At 44.8% G+C, this 23021-nt stretch overlaps 1 protein-coding gene across 3 annotated transcripts in view; it reads left to right on the top strand.

Annotated features, from left to right (window-relative positions):
- The first annotated feature begins 1191 nt into the window (after window positions 1–1191).
- Window positions 1192–23021, top strand: part of mmp24 (matrix metallopeptidase 24) — a 39871-nt gene continuing 18041 nt past the window's right edge. The window contains exons 1-6 of one of the 3 annotated variants that reach the window (XM_061069897.1): window positions 1192–1222; window positions 1259–1395; window positions 9433–9581; window positions 10706–10822; window positions 18608–18707; window positions 20131–20335. In XM_061069897.1, coding sequence (XP_060925880.1) covers window positions 1210–1222; window positions 1259–1395; window positions 9433–9581; window positions 10706–10822; window positions 18608–18707; window positions 20131–20335 — 721 coding nt within the window. In that variant the 5' untranslated portion in view covers window positions 1192–1209. Of the gene's footprint in view, window positions 1235–1258; window positions 1396–9432; window positions 9582–10705; window positions 10823–18607; window positions 18708–20130; window positions 20336–23021 lie in introns of all 3 variants that reach the window. The other 2 variants (XM_061069896.1, XM_061069895.1) reach the window with 2 other exon arrangements.

The raw sequence follows: 23021 nt of genomic DNA, 5'->3' as shown, positions 1-23021 counted from the left end.
TTGTGTAACAGGCCATTACAGAAAGCCACAGTTAGAGTCCTGAACCCAGCAGGGAGTCCGCTGGTCCACGTGTCCTATCGGTCACAGGGGGAGTCAGGACCAATCAGGCGTCAGTGTTTCACGGTCACGAGACAAACAACTATTCAAACTCGAAGACATGAGGAATCTCTCTCGTGTTCAGGACGTACATTCCATCATCGATTCACAACCCAAGAAACAGGAGGTGTTGTAGCTGAGCAGGAGAGAGAGGGAGGTGTAAACCTGAGCGTCTGGAAGGAGACAAGGGGGCGAGCGAGGAGACATCAGGATGGAGAGAACACAGGGTCAAAGAGAAGAGGAGAAGTTTGAGGGAGAAAAGGTGGAGAGAGGAAGAAGAGGAGGAGGTGTCAGAGACCTGAACTCACAAATCTCTTCTCTGGTCAAAGTTCAGACACATTTTCATTTCACAACTAAAATATATCTGTTCATCCATAAATCTATATCTGTCTCTCTCTCTCTCTCTCCCTCCCTCCCTCCCTCTCCCTCTCGCTCCCTCCCTCCGACCCTCTCTCTCCCTCACTCCCTCTGACCCTCTCTCTCTCCCTCTGACCCTCTCTCTCTCTCTCTCTCTCCCTCCCTTCAACCCTCTCTCTCTCTTTCTCTCTCTCTCCGACCCTCCCTCCCTTCGACCCTCTCTCTCTCTCCCTCCCTTCGACCCTCTCTCTCTCTCTTTCTCTCTCTCTCTCCCTCTCTCCACCCTCCCTCACTCACTCTCTCGCTCTCTCTGTCTCTCTCTCTCCCTCCCTTCGACCCTCTCTCTCTCTCTCTCCCTCTCTCCACCTTCCCTTACTCTCTCTCTCTCCTTCTGTCTGTCTCCGTCTCTCTTCCTCCCTTCTCCCCCCCCTCTCCCTCTGTCTCTCTCTCACCTCTCTCTCTCTCTCTCTCGCTCCCTCCGACCCTCTCTCTCTCTCTCTCTTCCCTCTCTCTCTCTCTCTCTCTCTCCCCCCCCCCTCTCTCTCTCTCTCTCTCTCTCTCTCTCTCCCTCCCCCTCTCTCTCTCTCCCAGCTCTACTGAGTCTGCGCAGTGGGCGCTCGTCAGGGTGAGAGACAACACACGCACCCGCACACACGCGCGCGCACCGGGGAAGAGAGAGGGATGAGGCTGCAGCGCGCGGACCGATTCCTCCGGTAAAACGAGTCTGGAAGGGGGGGCGACACCGGGGACACGGCCATGGCGACCGGAGGTGGAGGAGGAGGTGCAGGAGGAGGAGGTGGAGGAGGAGGAGGAGGTGCAGGAGGAGGAGGAGTGAGGAGGAGGAGGAGAACGGGAGGAATCTGCTGGAAAACAACCTGCTACCTCCCGCTGCTGCTCTGGGTCGTTTCTGTGTGTGGAGAAGAGAAGACGTTCATCGTGGAGGTGAGTGCCCCCCCCTCCATCCCTCCATCCATCCATCCCTCCATCCATCCCACCATCCCTCCATCCCACCATCCCTCCATCCATCCATCCCTCGGTCCATCTATCCCTCCATCCATCCATCTCTTCATCCATCCATCCATCTCTTCATCCATCCATCCATCCATCCCCCCTCCATCCATCCATCCCTCCATCCATCCATCCAAACACCGTCACCTGGAGAGGATGCACCCCCCCCCCCCCTCTCTCTCTCTCTCGCAGCTTGGAGTCGTGCGCTCCTCGGGATGTTTTTATGCGCCTCTCCATTTTCCCTCTCACTCTCTCTCTCTCTCTCTCTCTCTCTCTCTCATTCTCTCTCCCCTTTCTTTCTATCTCTCTCTCTCTCTCTCCCTCTCTCTCTCATTCTCTCTCCCCTTTCTTTCTATCTCGCTCTCTCTTTCTCCCTCTTTCTCATTTTCTCTTTCCCCTTTCTTTCTATCTATCTCTCTCCCTCGCTCTCTGTCTGCCTCTCTCGCTCTCTCTCTCTCCATCTCTCTCCTTCTCTCTCTGTGTGTGTGTCTCTCTCTCTTTCTCTCTCTCTCTCTCTCTCCCTCTCTCTCTCTCTCTCTCTCATTCTCTCTCCCCTTTCTTTCTATCTCTCTCTCTCTCTCTCTCCCTCTCTCTCTCTCATTCTCTCTCCCCTTTCTTTCTATCTCTCTCTCTCTCTCTCTTTCTCCCTCTCTCTCTCATTCTCTTTCCCCTTTCTTTCTATCTATCTCTCTCCCTCTCTCTCTGTCTGCCTCTCTCGCTCTCTCTCTCTCCATCTCTCTCCTTCTCTCTGTGTGTGTGTGTGTCTCTCTCTCTCTCTCTTTCTCTCTCTCTTTCTCCCTCTCTCCCTCTCTCTCCCCCTCTCTCTCTCTCTCCCTCCCTCCCTCCCTCCCTCTCTCTCCCTCTCTCTGTGAGGAGGCTCATGGAAATGAAAGATTCAGTGGGAGATGAATAAATGAACAGAGCCTCAGACTCTCGCTCTGATCTTTTGTTTCCTGAACCTCGGAACCTTCTCCAGTGAAACCAGTGGACCTCATGTCTCACTGTGGGCATGGGCAGGAGGAGGGTGTGTGTGTGTGTGTGTGTGTGTGTGTTTGTGTGTGTGTGTGGGGGGGGGGGGGCTGGTTATTGTGTTGTGTTGTCGATGCTGCACATGTGTGTTGCCTCCTCAGTGGCTGCAGGAGACACTTGGCTCAGATCATTGAAGTGAACCTGAGAGAGGGAGAGAGAGCTGCTTTCATATGAACAAAGCAACCCCCCCCCACCACCACCTCTCCTCCCTCTCTCCCTCTCTCCCTTCTTCACTGGCTCCAAATATAGCCTCCCTCCATAATTTATGGCGATGGCAGGAGGAGGAGAGGAGGAGGACAGGAGAAGAGGAGAGGAGGAGAAGAGGGGAGGAGGTGCAGGCAGATGCACTCTTTAAAAATTGAAGAAATATTCTTTTGCCGAGAAGAGAAAGTTCTGAGTTGATGTGGGAACGAGTGTGTGGTGGAGAGACGATGCTCGTGGTGAAGTGTCTTCAGGAGGTGAAGGAGGTGAAGGAGGTGAAGGAGGTGAAGATCCTCTCCTGTCGGAACGCACACATGTTGTGTTGCTTTGTTGCCTCGCTGCAGATGTTGTGATGAGGCGATCAGTGGCGTTAGGTTGTGTTTGTGTTGCTTGAGACACTTTCATCCAGACAAAGGAAGCTCCTGCTCACAGCCGGGTCTGTCATGGTGCCGCACAAAGGACGAGATGTTGTCACCCAGCCTGGTTCTTCACCCTGTGAAGTCATAATCCCCCCCCACCCGTGCTGTTGTTGCTGCACGTCGTGCTAATGTGGCGTCGCACACATGCACTGCAGTGTCTACACACCAGTTCAAGCTTCGATTGCAAAACGTTCCAGAAGGAGTGAAATCCTCCGGCTGACGGATCTGTTCCAGCGTCTGAGGAGAGGAATTCACCACGCTTCTTCTCTTTATTGATTCATCCGCTGATCAATATCTCAACAGAAATAACAGAGACTGAGAAAAATGACCATAAATCGCATTTAATGTCCAAAGGAATTCAAAACAAAGAAAATCCGACTATTTGCAAAATCACACGAGGGAGGATTTGGTTTCTGATTTGATGTAATCAGCAAATATCTGCTGATGAATTTGTTAAGATCATCTTGAAATCTGGTGAATCTTTAAAGAAAGACACGTTTAGTGAGGACTCGTTCACACTGAACCAGACTAGCAGGTGTGAAAGGTTCCTCAGACCACGGCTCTTCTGAGAAAGGATGAAGATTGATTAGTTAAATCCTTTGAAATTATTTCGAAATAGTCTCGTCAGTGGAGCTAATTTTAATCTTTCACGCTCAAATGGAATCAAAGTTGTTCCATCTTCAAATATGTGCATCTCCTCAAAGCAGCTTCAGACAAACAGTAACACGAGAAATGATCTTTTACTGACAGCTACTCGTGACTCGGGAGCGGTTGTCGTTCGTTGTTCCTCTGTTGTTCCTCCTCGCAGTGAAGACACACTCAGCCTCACGGTGTCTTTGTGCGACCACGTGAGTGTTGGCTCGACGATGCTCACTCTCTCGCCTCCTGTTCTCCTGAATCAAAGGTTCAGAGCAACAACAAAGACGGAGCGTGTTTCTGGGGCCGAGCGCGAGCGACTGATGATGAAACCTCTTTGTTGTTTGTGGGTTTGTCTCTGTGAAGGTTTGCTGCAGGTCGTCCTCTGTTGTTGTGTTTGAGAGACGCTGGTGAGCCACAGGGACGCAGACATGTAACAGATCTGTTGTGTACTGGTGCTCTGAGTTTCTGTCCCACTCATGTTTGTGTGTGTGTGTGTGTGTGTGTGTGTGTGTGTGTGTGTGTGTGTGTGTGTGTGTGTGTGTGTGTTGGGAGATGATGGCAGCTGATCATCTGGGAGGAGACTGGGACTTGTGAGGCCCGATGCAGACGTCATGTCCGTGCTGTTTCTCTGTGAAGCGACATGTGAATCACGTGCATGTGTGAAACCAGCTGGGACGCTGGGCTTTAACGATGCAGAGTTTCACAGAGAGAAGATTTCAAACACACTGTATCGTCCACGTTGACAATTCAAGACACATTAACAACAAACTACATTTAAAAAGAGAATGTACGAATAAGAGTGGACGTGTGTATATACAGCATCGAGCCATATTTATTAGATTAGATAATGAGTTAGACGAGAGAGCTCAGGGGAAGTGTCAAATATAATGATATAATAAAGTAGAAAATACAAATATATAAGAAATATGAGTAAAATACACCAAGATGCTGCTGCTCTTTACTCAAGCACATTTATCTGCTGTTTCTTTCTTTCAACATCATAATTTAACGAGGTCAAAGAAAACTTTGTGTTCATCCTACCTGGTTCATCACAACTTTTCAAAATAAAAGCTCTGCACTTCAGCTTGATAGAAAGCGTTACAGCGGCTAAACAAACGTTGAGCTTTTGCTTTGAAGACAAATTGCTGAAGAGGAAGTGATCCAGTGAATGTTTTTGCAGCAGCTGGGACAATCGTAAATGTCTGTTTCTCTGTCCGATGTTATGAAATATAAAGAATCAAATCATAAAAACTGCTCCGCCCCCCCCCATACTGATACAGACTGTTTATAAACTGTTATTAATATTAAAAGCATCACGTGTTAAATTGCACCAAATCTCCCACTGCACTTCACTGAACTGCTACGAGTACACACGTCCGGTGTGAACCAGAGAAGATGAACAGTTCTGGAGATATTAAATCCGACAGATTTCTGGACAGATGAACAGACACGATGAGGAATGGTCGGTTAATAAGTGGTGGATTGTGTCTTTAATCTTATTGGTCGGTGGGTGAACGCCTCAGCTGGGCTCGGGGGGGACGATGTCTGGCAGCAGCTGATTTGATGGTGAACTGTGATGGACTGCAGGCCTGGAGAATAAAAACACTTTGATTTGATTCCATCTGCTGGTGATGACGGCTCTGAAACAAAGAAATACATCAAATATCCTCGTGAAAGCTGACGGAGCCGCGGCGTCTTTAAACACAACATTACACCTGAGAGCTGGACTTAATGAGGCTACAGGATCAGTGCTGTGTGTGTGTGTGTGTGTCTGTGTGTGTGTCTGTCTGTGTGTGTGTCTGTGTGTGTCTACACTCTGCAGGCAGCTCAGTATTCATGGCTGTTACCAGTCGTCTTAAGCTTTGTCCTGATTCACTCTCCTTCCTCTTTATTCATCCCTCACTCTCTCTGTAGTTCTCTCTCTTCACTTTCCTTCACTCTAGCCATTGTCTTTCTGGTCCGCCCACACACACACACACACACACACACACACACACACACACACACACACACAAATAAAGACTTGTCATCGTGCATTTGACGAGAGGATTGTACCATGAACATCTTCTGCTCATGTTCAGATTGATTATTGTAATAAGTTGTATAACTCAAACAGACTGAATAATAATTAATTCACATCTGTTGTTTCGATGTAACGTTAGCAGTTCATAGCGAGGACGTTTTTTCATACTTCATATCAGAGTCATGAACGTTACTGGTTACTCTCACTCTCACCGTTTACATCTTTGTTTTGACTGAAACACTTGTCACAGCGATTCAGTCACATTTTCATTTGCTGCTGGATTATAATAGATATTCCGCTGGGTTTAAACAAATAGATCCTACTTCTTTTGCAAGATTTCTTTCCTTCATTTGTGAGGATCTTATCTGTGGTGCCACAGGAGGAGGAAACGATTCCACACCCAGATGTGAATTGAATTCCGTCCCGTGCCTGCAGCTGAGCTCTGAGAGGACGCCCGGCTGCTCCTCACACGTTGTCTTCAGACCTGCACTCGTCTCCTCCACTTGTTCAGCGTTGTGTTACAGACTCACAACATGTTACTACACAGCGGGAACCACATTTAGTTTTAGGGCAGTTAAGTTATTTCCATCTTCACCAGAGGGATTCCTGCTTCTATTGTATCTCAGTGGGACATTCCTGGTAAAATAAAGTAAAGTAAAGTAAAGTAAAGTAAAGTAAAGTAAAGTAAAGTAAAGTAAAGTAAAGTAAAGTAAAGTAAAGTCGTCAGGTATTTGTTTTGTTGAGACAGTCAGTCTGACTCCACTTGTCTTTGTTTTTCTCTCCTCCTGTTTTTCTTTGCTTCTCTCCATCAACTTATTGACCCAACGAAGGAAATTATATTTTGAAATTGATTTTGTGTGTGTGTGTGTGTGTGTGTGTGTGTGTGTGTGTTTGTGTGTGTGTGTGTGTGTGTGTCAGTGGCCTTACATCATCCATATCCTGGCAGTCATTGATCGTTTATGGTCTTACAGCATGTAGCTGCAGACCTGTGGGGTGGGTGTATCTGTGTGTGTGTCAGTGTGTGTGTGGAGTGTTATAGGACACCACTGACATGAGGTCATAGCTGCGAGTCCATCAGTCCCACCTGTGTGTTCTTCAGAAGGGTTTCACATGACACCACCACAAGAAACTGTGTGTGTGTGTGTGTTTGTGTGTGTGTGTGTGTGTGTGTGTGTGTCTGTGTGTGTGGTATATGAGCCTTAATCTTCTATTTGAGGGATGGTCCTGCTCCAGGTTTGGAAACTACAGCTCCCAGAATGCTTTGTAGGATGTAAACTGAAGTATTATGTAGATTTATTGTCGTCATTTTTAAAAGTAGGAGATAATGATTTTCATGAAGGTCTGAGTCATCGTGTGTGTGTCGACAGAAATGACAGTGAACACACACAGTGTGATGAGCTGAGCAGTTCAGTGTCCGGACTCCTGGTTCTTCACCTTTCTCTCTCTCTCTCTCTCTCTCTCTCTCTCTCTCTCTCTCTCTCTCTCTCTCTCTCTCTCCTTTCATTAAATAGTGAAACACTGTTTATTAAAATGGACGTAGACTTCAGGTCTGAATCCTGTCTTCTGTGTAGTGACCACCAGGGGGCGACTCCTCTGGTAGTTTCTATAGAAAGTGACTCTACGTCTCACTTTAGGTGGCAGGTGTATGTGGGCGTGTCCTTGAGCTCCTAGTGAGGCTCCACCCCCTGCTCCTCCCAATATGGTTACATCTGGTTTTAAAAGAACCAAGATGGCGCTGAACACACAAACTTCACGTCTTCAGCAGATTTAATGAGCTGCATGTTGACGTCCTTCATGTTTTCAGTGGAGCTCGTTCACGTTTTTAAATCTGCGTCCGTCTCATCATGTGTTCCGTGCTCTGCCGAGTCTCGTCCGTCTTATCGGGTCAAAGAGACAAATTTAACTTCCAAACATCTCCGACTAATATGACGGGACATGAACCAAACTAACTAAAGAATCAAAGTAGACGTTAAATAAACGTTGAAAGATGTTTCTGTCATTTCAACTCGTGCTTTTCTCTCTGAAGTTTGTTCAAAAGTTTCTGATCCGTTTGGTTTGAATCAGTTATTTGATGATATGAAAACAGGCGGAGACGTGATGATTGACAGGTGAGACTCACTCCTGATTGGTCGAGGGCGTGTCATTTCTCTTCATTTCCACATTTTCGACTTTTATTTATTCATCTTTGTGATTTCCGTGTTCTTTGAGGGTTTCATGTCTCCGTGCACGAACCCTTTGGTCGCTTTGTGGTGAAGTCTTTCATCTCGATGGGGGGGGGGGGGCACGTCATGTTCACATTTACAGTTGGGATTCAAATCAGATTAGATCAGATCTTATCAACACAGCTACTGTGTTGAGCAGGAACACCAGGTTCAGTCGGTGCAGCTCATGGATGAAGTGAACCACGATAAATACACAACAGCTGATCTCACTTTGTGTTCATCGTCTTGAGAATCCAGACGTTATTCTATTTTCACGCAAATATTGTCCGGCCTGACGCGATGTCTCGGGAGCTGTACAGACGTCAGAAACACTTAAATCTACGTAGACATGGATCCTGTTTGAACCACCAGGTGGCGCTATGACCCATGTTCCTCACAAACATGTGACATTATTTCAACTTCATAACCTTTATCTGCTGAAGAGGAAGAGATGAGTCCTCACGTCCCTCAGCGGCGTGAAGCTGCAGCACACTTTGAAAAATTAATGAGTAGAGAAGGACTCAGCCCCCCCCTGACCCCCCCCCCACACACACCTCCTCGTTTAGCTCCATTGTTTTCATTTGTCTCTCTCCGTCACATTAAAGAGACGACAGCGTTGCAAAGAGATAATTTACAGCGTCATGACAACAATCATATGAAAAACTTGTGGATTTGGATCTCTCAGTTTCTCTCTGACATGCCCGATGAGTCCATCGTCTCTCGTCTCCTTCCCTCAGCCCGAGTCTGTTTTTATCCTCCTTCATTTTGTGGTCCCACTGTTTCCTCTTCTTCTTCCTCTGCTCGTCCTCCTCTGCAGAGAGAGTGTGCAGGTCGACTGTTGTTGTTGAGTGTTTGTGACTCGGGAGTCGTCCCACAGAGCGAATCGAGCTGAATCAGCTGTTAGCTCGTCACGTTAGCATTGACCTCGTGAGTAAAGACAACGATTAATGAAGTATTCTCTTAAAACAACAAATATGAAATAAAATCACAAACAACCTTTAGAAATTAAAGCATTAACTCAAACTGGCTCCAGCTCTGGTTTGTTGTGAGTGATTTTATATTGATATGTCAGATGTTATTGAGTTGAACAGCTGCCAGTCACCGAGCTGCTGGTGTCTCGGTCTTTGTCTTCGGAGACGCTGAGTCTGCGACATGATTGAAGACAAAACTGACGAAAACAAAAATGAGTGACGCTCTCAGATGAAGTCGATTCGCGGCTTGTCGAGATGTGACGATCGCTCCAGTGAAGAGGCTTTTTGTGGAGAGTGAGCTTTTAGTCCTGACTGGAAAAATGACTTTAATATTTCATGAGGTGTTTCTTCGTGGGGAACGTTTCTGTCGTTCATCGTCCGGGGTCACGGACATCAGCAGGATTCAGTCAGAACTCTGTTCATCCTGCAGGTCAAGAGACTGGTTTATAATCGATGAACTCATCTCTCCTTCTCCTCTTCCTCCTCAGACCTGGCTGAAGAACTACGGTTACCTGCTGCCTCACGACGTGCGCACCTCCGACCTGCGGCAGGAGAAGGCCATGCAGTCGGCTGTGGCCGCCATGCAGCGCTTCTATGGGATTCCTGTGACGGGCGTCCTGGATGAGACGACCATAGAGTGAGAACAACCTTTCCAAAATGTTACATTCAATTACGCAGGTTTTTCATTACTGTACAAACGCTGCATTTACATTAGGGCTGGGAATTGGCAAAAATGTGACGATTTAATAGTATTGCGATATTTGGGCCATGATTCAATAGTATTGTGATTCTGCGATATATTGCGATACTGAAAGTATTGCGATTCGATTCTGCGATATATTGCGATTCATGTCCCCCATATTATTCGAAGGCATTACAAAAAATGAGGAAAATTAGACTGCTCAATTTAATTCTGTGAACAACATTGTCTTCTACACATTAACTGAAGTGCAAAAACTTTGTCCTTGAACATTCAGGACACAGGACCTTTGTAATTATTTTCTGAATAGGAGACCTCTCACATGAACACTGAGCTCCCAGCACATAACTTACAATTATTTAAATACAGTAACATAAAGCAGACATAATAGAGTAACATAAACCTGAGAATAATCATATAATATAAGAGTAACCTAGAGCTTCAATCAAACTGAGAAAAATAAACAAAAATGTGTACTACTAGAGTCCAGTCCAGTTGGCTGCAAGGTCATGACCCAAAATGTTAAATTCATTTGGGAATATTAGTATTTTTGTTCAGAAAAAGGAGTTGGTCAACATGCTCAGATGTTAAAGTTCCTCTGGGCCGTTACTAGATCTCCTGCAGTGGAGAACACACGAGGTATCTTTTAAACTCTGAAACTCCCCTCGTCAGGCTTTGCCAACCAGGGGCTGCTACATATATAATTGTTAAAAAAAAAATAATAAAAAAAAAAAAAAAATATTGCAATACTTTGTTTTACAGTATCGATATAATCGCGCGCGCAAAATATCGCGATACTTAACAGAATCGATTTTTCCCCCCACCACTAATTGACATCTGTGTGAAATCGAAGATGGATCGTTTCTTTCTGTGTTGAACCTTCTGCCGTTAACTCACAGCCTCAGTGATCTGTTTGCTTTCATTCACCTTAACGGTTGTAGAGGTTAATACCCCACAGACTGAGAATCCTCCGAAGCTTCGGACCCTAACGTGTTGAGTTTTTGCCGTTTGCGTAGAAGTCCTGAGTTTTGAAAAATAAGTTGAGATTGGGTTGTGTTCAGGTGGATGAGGAGACCTCGCTGTGGCGTCCCGGATCATCCTCACACCAGCCGCCGGCAGAGGAATAAACGCTACGCCCTGACGGGACAGAAATGGAGAGATAAGAAGATCTCGTACAGGTATCCATCCATTGATCCATTTATCCATTGATCCATCCACTGCTCCCTGTCCTCTCCCTGGCTGCTGGGGTCTCTCCCTCCTTCTCTCTCCCGGTCTGAACGTTGCTCGGCCTAATGTAAATGATCTGCGTCCCACGGGACCCGGAGTGCATCTCACATCTCATCCTCCCACTCCTCTTTCCACGTCGGCTCCTCCAGCTTCATGGTGTGGTTGTACAGTGGAAGCCTCGGCTGCACCATGTGACCATCCCACCAGCAGCTCGCTCCACGTGGTCGTCTGCAGGTCTGAAGCAGATTAGAGATATCGAACACATCCCAGATCTCTCTGCACACTTTATTCTCTCCTGCTTTTCTTCCTCTCCGTCTCACTCCTTCTTCTACTCCACCTGAGCTTTAGTGAACAACTCTCCATGTGTTTTCAGCAGCTTCAGTGTAAACGTGTAAAATTTGTAAACCACCCTTTCTCCTCCGTGTGTCCTCCTCTGCATCCCCTGTTTTTAAAAGGTTGTCGAGCGATTAACTATGAGTGTTCAGAAAAAGTAAAGTACTGAGAGTACTTCATTACTTCCTTTTGGAGAAACTGTCTGGGACATTTGTGTTGTCACCAAAAATTTGTGGAAAGTATCTGGACTTCAGTTTAGGTGTGAGAGCCACAGCCGAGTTCTGGTTTTCTTATCTTTAACCTGTTTGATCGTTTTTTCTGTATCTTCTCCTGTTTCCAGCAGAACAGTGAGATATTCACAACAAGTTATTTGCTATTCTAGTTTTCAGCCTCCTCTCTGTCTCCTTTTCTCTCCTCCTTCTCCTCCGAACCCCCCCACTCAGGGCTTTATAGGTCCCACGAGACCCTGAATGCATCGCAGTTCTCGTGCATTACTCATCACATGGCCTTCGTCATGTTTCACCTCAGCTCCGTGTTGTCTTCAGCTCTGCCGCCACTTTTCATTACTCTCCTAAATATAATCGTTTTGAACTTAATTGTTCTTCCTCGGAGTCGAAGCGTCTTCCGAGGCGACTCCGCCTCCCGTGAGTTGCTCTCACATGAAGCTAATTTGCCTCAGCTGATATTTTGGAGGAAGCTGCCTGGACACCAGAGTGTTTACGATGCACACGGCCAGAGGTTCGGTTCCAGGGCATTAAACAGGTTAATGGGTTTTTTTAGACCAAGAAGATTTGTGCAAACGAGGTCGAGTGCAAACGACCTCACACCTGCAGTGATCAATATTTCTGCAGCTCTTTGTTGTCACAGCAGCATTTCATCTTGAGGCACGACAGGAGATGTTACTGTGAAGACATAAAAACAACATGATGTCTTCTAAAACCACAAGTTGTGTTTAACAGTTTCCACAACATACGGTGGAACGTATTTTATCCTGTGATACACGTTTACATCTGACAAACATCCTACCCCACAAACCACATGGAAACGATTCGAATGCAAAGAGACGCATCGAGAGGAGTTTCAGGCTCGTGAATCATCACTGAGAGACGCTGAAGCTTCAAGATTACACAACTGAGCATCGCTAAACACAGAACTCCTCTGATGCCTCAGGACGGGGAGAGAAAAAAGACCGACTGTCGAGAAACAGGGAACAAAACTGAGTGAAGGGAAACAAGAGACGCTGAGAAGAAAGATGTTCGACTTCTGTGTCGATGCTTCAGCGACGTTGTTCTTCACTTGAGGAGGAGCTGAGGTGAAGCAAATGTAGAAACCTCACTGGAATAGAAAATAGATGAATCTATTTTGATCAGCACAGAAGACGTAAATAAAGACAAAAAACTTGGATGTTTAATGATGACGTAGACGCTCACAACCTCTTGCTGATTGGACGTTGTTGATTCTTCAGTCTCTGATCACATGACCCCTGTACATGTGACCAGGGCCGGCCCTAGCACATTTGGCGCTCTAGGCAAGCTTCACTCCTGGCGCCCCCCCAAAAAAAAAAAAAATTTTCAAAACGGTTTTCCACGTAAACTCATAAAACGATTTCTTTCTTCGTCGAAGTTGCTTGGACACACACTCTTACCATAAGCCTCAATGTGCTAGCATGTTTTGACAACACCGTTTTCGATTTTTGGCTCATTTTACCCTAATGTTAATACCACAGCAACAAAGTCTATCTGTAGAATACAGCATGAATGGAGCAGCAATAACGACATGCAGCCTTCAGTTCCTCATCCAGACTGAATCTTATTCAAATTAAACACAATTTCAAGTACAAGCATTTCTCTGAGTGTAACTGCATTTTAAAGTGCATAAAACTTACATTCAATTATGATGGTGTCTCTTTACTTACTTACTTCCAGAGGTGTAAAGTAACAAATTACATTTACTCACGTTACTGTAATTGAGTAGTTTTTTCGTGTACTTTGTAATTTTTTGAGTAGTTTTTGAAATGGGTAATTTTACTTTTACTTAAGTAGATTTTAAGCGAAGTATTGTACTTCGCTACATTGAAAATTACACATCCGTTACTGAGTAAAAAAAAAGGCAAGGCAATTGTCACTGCAGTGGTAGATGCTGCACAGAGTGGATGACGTTCCCTAACGTGCACGTTCAACATATGAAAACTGATCGTAAAGTTCACTGTTCGTGAAAAATATGCGCGACAGGCACAACACTGCACAGGATCCACTGCAGAGGGGCTGCAGAGCCGTGGGTTGCAGACCCCTGGCTACGGCTAAAGAGCGATTTGATTACTGCTCCGCCGTTAAAGAGGTGCAGTCGTCAAAACATTAGTTCGGCTATAATATTAGATCCGCCTCATTCTCTCCTCCCGGTCGCGCGCCTGTTATGCCTCCGCGCTGCTCCGGTGGGGCGCACCATACAGAGAATCACTGCGCTACACAGGGGCGGCCCTAGCACTTTTGGTGCTCCATGCAAGCTTCACTCCTGTCCCCCCCACCCCCCCCGAAAAAAATAGTTGAAAAACGGTGCTGCTAGAGGGCCGGGCAGTGTGTTGTGTGCCCATCGTTTTGCTGTTCATACCTTTCCATTGCTTTCTAATAGGGCTGCAACTAACGACTATTCTGATAGTGGATTAGTCACCGATTATTGAAACGATTAATCGACTAATCGGATTATGAATGACACAAATTCTCAATTGCTATTATTTAGCAAGCAGCTTTTAAATTTAGCCTGAGGTTGTTCGAGGCATGTGATGACTGAAAATAAAGACAATAAAGATTGTGACTTCATTAACAAAAATGTCTTTTAATAAACTTTGCTGCATATAAGGGTACTGTTGACACAAAAGCAAAGAAAAATCAAGTTTTTGTCCATTAAAACCAAGGACAGGCAAAGTGCTAATAAAAAATATTAATTTAAATTAAAGTTTCCCTTTTTACTGTGAACCAAGAACAGGCCAAGTGCTGGTACTAAAAATAAATTAAAATTCAAGTATCCATTTTTCATGTTAACAAAAAGGACAGGGAAAATAACATTAAAAAAACATCAACAAACGAAACTACATTCTTCTTCAGACTAAATCATTTTGATTAAAACAAGACGTTTGTCAGGCAATAGGATAACATTACGCTTTTAAACTCGTTAATAAAAAGTTTAAACCATATTTTTGTAATGGATGCTAGAATCCTGCGCGCAGGTATATACGTTTATATATAACATCTGACGGAGGCGAGTCCGCATCGTCTCCGTTACGAAGTCACACGTGACTCCTCCTCCTCACATGCACGTGTCCTGCTTCCATGGAGAGCAGGTCCGCTGTACAGATACTGCAGGTAGTTTTTCTCGGGCCATGTTACGGGTGAAGTTCTCCCGAACTTTTTACTTCCTGGTGCGCGACTGCGCGCGGCAGCGGACGCCGACATTGGACCGTGTTTTGTCGCTATTGCACATGCGCGACTTTCAGAGATAGGAAGGGAGCGAGATGGCTCACTCCTCAGCTTCTTTCATCAGCACCTCCGGTAAAACGACGTTTAGTTCCGCTGCACGGCACGAGAAACACGCGCTATGACGTCACCAAGGATTCATCGACTAGTAAATTCGATTTTTGTCGACGACGTCGACTAATCGTTGCACCCCTACTTTCTAAATAAATACTTGATTGAACCAAACCGAAATCGTCTCTTCTCATATTCAGGATAAACCACCATGCAACGACACTAAGAACTGTCAGCTGTTTGAGAAAAACTAACTTTGTGGTTTCAAAGCCTTACATTTATTTTTCTTGCCTACAAAAACATTTTTAAATATGAGATGAAGTCGCCCAACCACCGCCCACAAGAAACTACTTTCAGTTTAAAAAAACAAGATCTGAAGTTCAGCATTTAGCATCTGGTCCTTTGCTCGCCTGCCAGTATCTCTTCATCTGTGTGATGCTCGTCGTTGTCACGGCAATGACCTTTGAGAGGCTGCAGAGGCCCAGAGAATGGGCGGGGTCGACGATAAACATGGTGGTTTCCGGGGGGTCGGTGGGGGAAATGCCCAGGTGCTTCAGACAAATCCCGGTTTAATCTGAGCAGAGACTTGCAGAATCTTGCTGGGAAGGTCCAGGGACATGACGTAGGCCATGCCCAGAGGATAGGGGGGGTACTCCGACTCAGCCATAATGTCTCTCGGGAGGTAGAACTTATTTAATGGGTCTCTCAAAACTGGGCTGTGCCACCACACCAAACCTGACATGTAGTTTTGTTTGGCTGTGCCGGGATCCAGCAGCAGTTTGACCAAGTTGGACACATGGACCAACGTGTCCGAGTCAATCTTCAGGACGTAAGCAGCGTTGGTGCAGTGAGCAGCCAGCCACTCCAGCATGACCATGGTCTTGATGGTCAGATTGCGGTAGCTGTCCTGGAAGTTGCTCTGGATCAGGTCGCGGTGCCGATGATTCTCCTGGATGAGTTTCTCTTGCTGGAGCCCAGCATCAGCTCCTCCAGGCCGGCCCACTAAGAAGAGCGTCCCCACCACCACACCCTGAACCACGGTCTCACTTCCCCATGTCTTTCGGATGGCGTCCCGAGCCGCCACATCCCTGGGAGCGACCGGGACCATCATGACCAGGAAAGGAGACCTGGTCCTACACGTGGGTGTGTCGTCCATGATGAATTTGTAGTTTCCTGGATAGGCCACATGATACGGCCCAGGATCCTCCTATTGTGGTTCTCCTGACGATGATGATGATGATGTTATTCTTGGAGTCAGGATAGTTCCTTGACTTTTAAAAGCAGCATTGCTTACAGAAGATATCCTGTTGAAGTTCATAATGATCAAGACGATGGTCGCCACTCCCAGGAAGCAGAAAAACGTGGGTTTTATCTGCATCCTCCCGTTCTTCATTGAAACTGCAAAGAGAAGAGACTTGTGTTATCCAACGACAGCAGCACTTTCTTAGAAATAACAACAGCTCACAGTTCAGTCATCTACCATCGTCAGTGAAAAAATAAAGACACACACACACACACACACACAAACACCTCAACTTGTCACCCAAGATTCTCAAAGACAACATTGTTGAGACCAGTTCGATGACACGACACAGGCTGTTCCAATAAGTTAAGGTAAACTCAGGTCAGCAGGTAGATCCTGTTGGATCGGAATCAACCAACTCTGTGAAACACTTACTTGTTCTTTTGTTCAGTTTCAATAATTATCACCAAATTTGGCGACATGAGGGAGGGAGTGAGACAAACACTGTCAAAGTTCACTGTATACTGGCCTGTATTCATCGACTTTAATTAATAATAGTTATTAAATTGTATCTAAATTAATAAACAAAGTATTAAATAGCATCACATAGTATTGTTGAGACATTATTCTTTCACTCTATAATTTTCAAGACACTGATTTTATATTTCACTGATCATATAATTAAAAAAAATCTGACATTTAATTATTTTGTCATTGGCCATGAGTGTTATTATTATAATGATATTGCATGGCACTTAACAGATGGGGACTTTTACCTTTTTACTAATTTCTAACGTAATAACTCAAGGATTGTGATTTAAATAATTATATTTTGGTAACTGGTGTTTTTGAGAATTTAGAAAAAGGTGCAATTGGTGGAATGAATAGTTGCTGGTGTGGCTCTGTCCATTTCTTGAAACTGGTCACTTAACACAGTTACAGTTATAGAGTCCAAGCAAACTACATGACTAAAACTCAATTATGTTCTCAATTCACCTGACAGAGATGACGAGCACATCGGTAAATCAAATTAACCTACAATTATAGCAGAAAACACTAGGAGACACTAAACAAGTTTGAAGTCATGAAATATCACTTTTTTGATTTGCGGAGGTCACCAATGGGCAGTACACGCACCATCGTTACCTTTTCTAACTTACCTTTACTTCACTTTACTACACAAACATTATCACTCATAAAGAAATATAAACATTTACTATATAGACCTATTGAACATTGGTTTATAACTGGGTTCATAAGGCACAATAACAATACATGACTTAATTACAGAGTCTGTTTGTGTCGGAGCTGAACTACACCCTGTCTAAAGTAAACAAAATACTATCTCGACCCACCTGCAAGACGCCGCGCAGGTAAAATAAACACCTACACAGGCGAATGTAGCCCCGCCCACCTATTGGCGCGAGTGTCCCACTGCACAGCGAAGTTTTTACCAGTCTAAGTAGACAATCAAAACGATATCAATATGTCTCAATGACACTCGTGGTGATCAAGCGAAGCTTTAGGAGCTAACGTAGGTGACTCCACCCACTACTGACCCGTAGAATACAGGATGAATGCAGCAGCAATTAAGTCACGGAGCATCCAGTTCCTCATCCAGACTGCAGGGGGCATGTGGGAGGACGTTCCCCCCAGAGAGACAGTCCGGGGTGCAACTGCTCCCGTGCCAAACGTTCCACCTGAGCGCTGCGGTCGTTTACTGATTTCTCTAATGAAACATAAACCACGTGACTATCACGTATATTAGTAGGAATAATCTTTAATTACTGTTAAAGTCATTAAATACAATATTTTGGGGCATACCACATATAGAAGGGGGCGCAAACATTTTTTTTTTATATATATATATATATATATTTTTTATTGGGCGCAGTTTTTGGCGCCTCTGAGTGGCGCCCTAGGCAACCGCCTATGTCGCCTGTAGGAAACACCGGCCCTGCATGTGACTAAAACAAATCAGATTGGGAGAGTTTGGCCCGAACGCCGCCTCCTCTTTACCTTCCTACTCCCCAGCAGAACTCTCAGGGTGTGTGTTCCTGAATATTCAACTGAAGTGCTAGACGTGTGTGTGTGTGTGTGTGTGTGTGTGTGTGGGATGGGGGGGGGGGGGGGGCACAGTACACCATCTGCGTGTTTTGGCCACAGGTCATTTGGCCAGTTTCATCGTTCCACACCATTTATTCAAATCAGACAACTGCTACTTATCTGTCTGCGTGACACACACACACACACACACACACACACACACACACACACACACACACACACACACACACACACACACACATACACACACACACACACACACACACACACACACACTCTCTCACACACACACACACACAGTGTGGGCTTAGGGTGGAGAGTTGGATTTATAAATAAGCTTTATAAAGGGATTTTCATGCAGAGTTATGAATCTTCACTCATGTTCTCAGATATTTTATGTTCTAACAGGCACGTACCTCCTGAAGCCGACGTAAACCACAGCTGTTTACTGCATCCTGGTCATCATGTTAACCCATATATGTATATATATATGTACACACACACACACCCTAACTCTATATATACTCTATATATCTGCAGTATAACAAACTCTGTTTTTATTTTTACTGCAGCATATCCAACTTCACCCCCAAAGTTGGCGAGAAGGACACGCAGAGAGCGATCCGACAAGCCTTCACCGTGTGGCAGACCGTCACGCCGCTGTCCTTCCAGGTCAGAGAGCTTCTCATTTCACTTCAGCTCCTGTTACATGAGCCTGTCAGGTGGGCTGGTTGACCGATAGGCGTCAAACGTTGTTATTTACAGAGCTTCATCGTACAGCTAGGTACTGATGCAACATATCTTTGGAAAGCTTAGATTCCTGTGATTCGACCAATGTTAACCATTTCAAGATCCTATCACCAAAGCCGGTACAACAACGTCTCAGTCAGACCGGAAGTAGAAAAACAGACGATTACAAAGTCGACGCGACTCACCAAAGAAGCTTCATTAATCCACAGATCGATAACATTCCAACAAAAATGGTCTTGGTACCAAAGGTCCAGACGATCCAATCCAGTAACATCATCAGTCCAAAACACACTATTACATCAAAGAATAGCCACAATCAGCTGTTGCATAGCCACAGCGCAGCCAGCAGGTCCGTGTAAACTTTGATGTCCTTTCACTCTTAACTCCCGTTTGCATGTAAACAAAATGGTGGCTAGCAGCTCCTATTGGTACAAGTGAGCTGTCAATGTAAACTTGACCCAATCGGAGCTGGCATGGGCTGTCCACAGCCTGAGACACCTCGTTGACCGACAGAGCTTGCCTCTCTTCTGACGTGTAAAGACTGAGCCAATTGCAACCGATTGTTCTGATGACTGGCGTATCGTTTAGCCAATGAAATTTCCAACACAGAAATGGGTTGGTTCACGGGAAAAAGATACAGAGGCACCATGCAAATCACTGCGCAACAGTGTCCAGCTGGTCCAAGAGCATCGTGCGTCCGTGTTACGTCCCCAGTCGTGACTGCGACATGTTGCTAAAAACATGAAAGATGTTTATTCGTATAAATTTTAAACCATATGACCGGTTTTGTCTCCTTTAAACAGAAGTATGATTTTGAGTCTACAAATAGCCTTTTTAGTCTAGTTGGTTACCATGGTTACAAAGGGTCCTTTGGAGTCTCCAAATAATGGCCTTTGTGAAAAACGCCTATACATATGAAATATTAATTTTCTGTGGTATTGTTATCAAATTTGACCTTGGGCTAGTCAAGGCTTCCCATTGTGTTTTCCAGCTCATAAGTCCCAGCTGGAGTCATCTGCAGGCATCTGTTTACCAAAAAATATTCAGGCGGAAATAAAAACCTTCTACTTCACTGTGTTCCAACTGCTATCACTCAATGCCAGTAGCACTTAGAGTGATTCTGATTCTTTGGGGGGGGGGGGGGTGCAGAATGTTACCTTTCAAAAGAGACCAAGACTATGCATGTACTCCAAATGATTCAAGAACAGCTTTCAATTTACTTTGGGTACTCCTCAGACAGGCGTTTTAGGCGAATCTGACCCGCCTCTGAAGAGTCCCAACCAAAGAAACATAAACTGAACAAACTGATGCTGAGTCCGCTCTGCTCCTCTGTTTTCCTGCTCAGGAGGTGCCGTACTCGGAGATCAAAAACGAGGGTAAGGAGGCGGACATCATGATCTTCTTTGCCTCTGGTTTCCATGGTGACAGCTCTCCGTTTGACGGAGAGGGGGGTTTCCTTGCCCACGCCTATTTCCCTGGCGCTGGCATCGGAGGAGACACACACTTTGACTCTGATGAGCCCTGGACGCTTGGCAATGCCAACAACGACGGTAAGCTGCTTCATAACTTTGTGCTTTTCTTTGTGCTCTGATATGAAATTTTGAACAAATTGGATTAATTTCTTTGTCCTGTATTAGTGACTGATTTCAAGAAAAAAATGTAATCACAGGACACCAGTACTGGAATCTCCTTATTGGCTAGTTTGGTCCATGTACCATTTGTTAACATGGAGGAGGAAACAGGGTTTATGACCTTTACTGCAGCGATGGGGTGACTCTGTTGGTGTGGTCAACAACAAAGATACTAATCGTTCTTTATATTAAAACTAATCAGCTAATTCAAACAGCCGCTGATGGTGGGATGATCTCATTCTTCAGTTTAATATGAAGCATTTGAAATGTGAAGGATTTCTCTCTGTGAGCAAAAGAATGTTTAGTTATTGGAACAAAAGCGTTTAACTTTGTAGTTGTTTTTTTCCTTCTTCTATCTCAGTTTGACTCAGTTTCTCTGGCTTTGTCCGGAACAAAGGACAAGCGGTTTCAGGCTTTTCGTCCATGTAGGCTGAAGAGGAGGCCTTTGGTTTCACAAAAACCCTGTCCCAACTCTAACCAGCAGCTAGGTCTTTAATGACTAAGTTTATCGACAAAATGTTGAAATTGTTGAATATTTAGAAAAGTTGAAATCATAGATTCTTATTAAATTACCTTTGTGTCTTGTATTTGTTTTTTAATAAGTCCATCAAAACTTTCATTTTCATTCTTGCTCATTGAAATACAAAGGACGGGAAATGATTGAGAAGTTCAAAGTAGTGTTTACTCCTTTGATCTTTGGAGTAATTTCTTTGGAGTCTGCTCTCCTTTGATCATAATGACCTCATCATGTGTACCCGATGTGGCGTCACTGCACTTTACTTTCTGCCCAACCGCCGAACAAAGAAGAAGAAGAAGAGTTTATATTCTTAAGCAAGATGGCAACAATGAACAAGTTTCCAGGAAACACCCAGGACCATCTGCTCCAAAATGAATCCTATCCAGGCAGACATGAGGTGTCGACCATTGAGGGGGAGAGTTCCTGTTCTGGAATGAAAAGCGCTCATATTAAGCAGTTCCAGCAGGCCCTTGACTGTATGGAGGAAAAATACAAAGCAGAAAATGCAGAGAAGGAGATCCTGAAAACATTACTTCAGAAGCTTATCACCAGTTCCCAAAATGTGCCCTCCATTCAAGAGATCTTAGAGGGATCACTCTTTCAAAAGAAGGCAGAGCTTTTAAAGGTTATAGTATCTCAAAAGAAGTCCATTATTGAAGAACAGAACCAAACTATTCTGAGTCTCAACAGAAAGATCACAGAGTTAGAGCAATGCAACAACCAGCTGAAGCAATCAGCCTTCTCTCCTTCTCCGCCTGCAGAGAGCCACCCAGTTGACTTTGACCAGGAAAAGCTCATCCACAAACAAATCCTGGACCTCAAGGAGCAGCTTCAAATGGAGCTGAGCAAGTCTGCAGCTTCTGCGGATATAATCAAAGTCATGGAGATGGAGCACCAGAACTTGATTTCTAATATAGAACAATTTATAAATACTTGCAGAGTTAAGAACTTGAAGCTTATAGGATTAAAGGAAGTCAATGCATTCAATGAAAACATGTCACAGAAGATCTCCGGGTATGAACAGAAGATCTCTGCGTATGAACAGAAGATCTCTGGGTATGAACAGAAGATCTCTGGGTATGCACAGAAGATCTCAGGGTATGAACCAAGGATCTTAGGGGATGAACAGAAGAAGTCTGGGTATGAACAGAAGATCTCTGCGTATGAACAGAAGATCTCTGCGTATGAACAGAAGATCTCTGGGTATGCACAGAAGATCTCAGGGTATGAACCAAGGATCTCAGAGTATAAACAGAAAATATCTGGGTATGAAAAGAAGAACTCTTGGTATGAACAGAAGAACTCAGAGTATGAACAGAAGATCTCAGAGTATGAACAGATGATCTCAGAGGATGAACAGAAGATCTCAAAGTATGAACAGAAGATCTCAGAGTATGAACAGAAGATCTCAGAGTATGAAAAGAAGATATCCGGGTATGAACAGAAGATCTCACAGGATGAACTCAAGATCTCAGAGTATGAACAGAAGATCTCAGAGTATGAAAAGAACATCTCAGAGTATGAACAGAAGATCTCACAGGATGAACTCAAGATCTCAGAGTATGAACTCAAGATCTCAGAGTATGAACAGAAGATCTCACAGGATGAACAGAAGATGTCGGAGTATGAACAGAAGATCTATCAGGACAAAGACCATGAATTACAATTCTCAGACCATAAGCCAAAGGTCTCAAATCATGAGATAAAGTACTCAGACCATAAACCAGAGAGCACTGATTCGTGGAATGATGATGAACCAGAGGTCGAAGTTGATGAACCAGAGATCTCAGATAATGAACCAGAGGTCGAAGTTGATGAAAAACAAGAGACAAAAAAGAACAAAACAGGGTGGAAAAAATTTACACATTACCTCAAACCATGGAAGTGGGCGAATAGAAATAGAATTGGGGCAATAGTGGGAAGAAGCCTTCGGGGGGGACTAGACGAGTTACATCTTCAAACATTTGCAGCCAAGTCGCCGCTTTCACCGCCTCTTGGAGGACCTCGACCTGGTCTTACATGATGCTTGCTGCTCTGGGTTGTACCCTCATGGTTGATGCACTTATTGTAAGTTGCATTGGATAAAAG

Source organism: Limanda limanda, chromosome 4 (assembly GCF_963576545.1).
Source record: "Limanda limanda chromosome 4, fLimLim1.1, whole genome shotgun sequence".
In the NCBI taxonomy this organism is placed as follows: Eukaryota; Metazoa; Chordata; class Actinopteri; order Pleuronectiformes; family Pleuronectidae; genus Limanda; species Limanda limanda.
The sequence above is the reverse complement of the archived record's forward strand: the minus strand, read 5'-3'. Positions and strand labels throughout refer to the sequence as shown.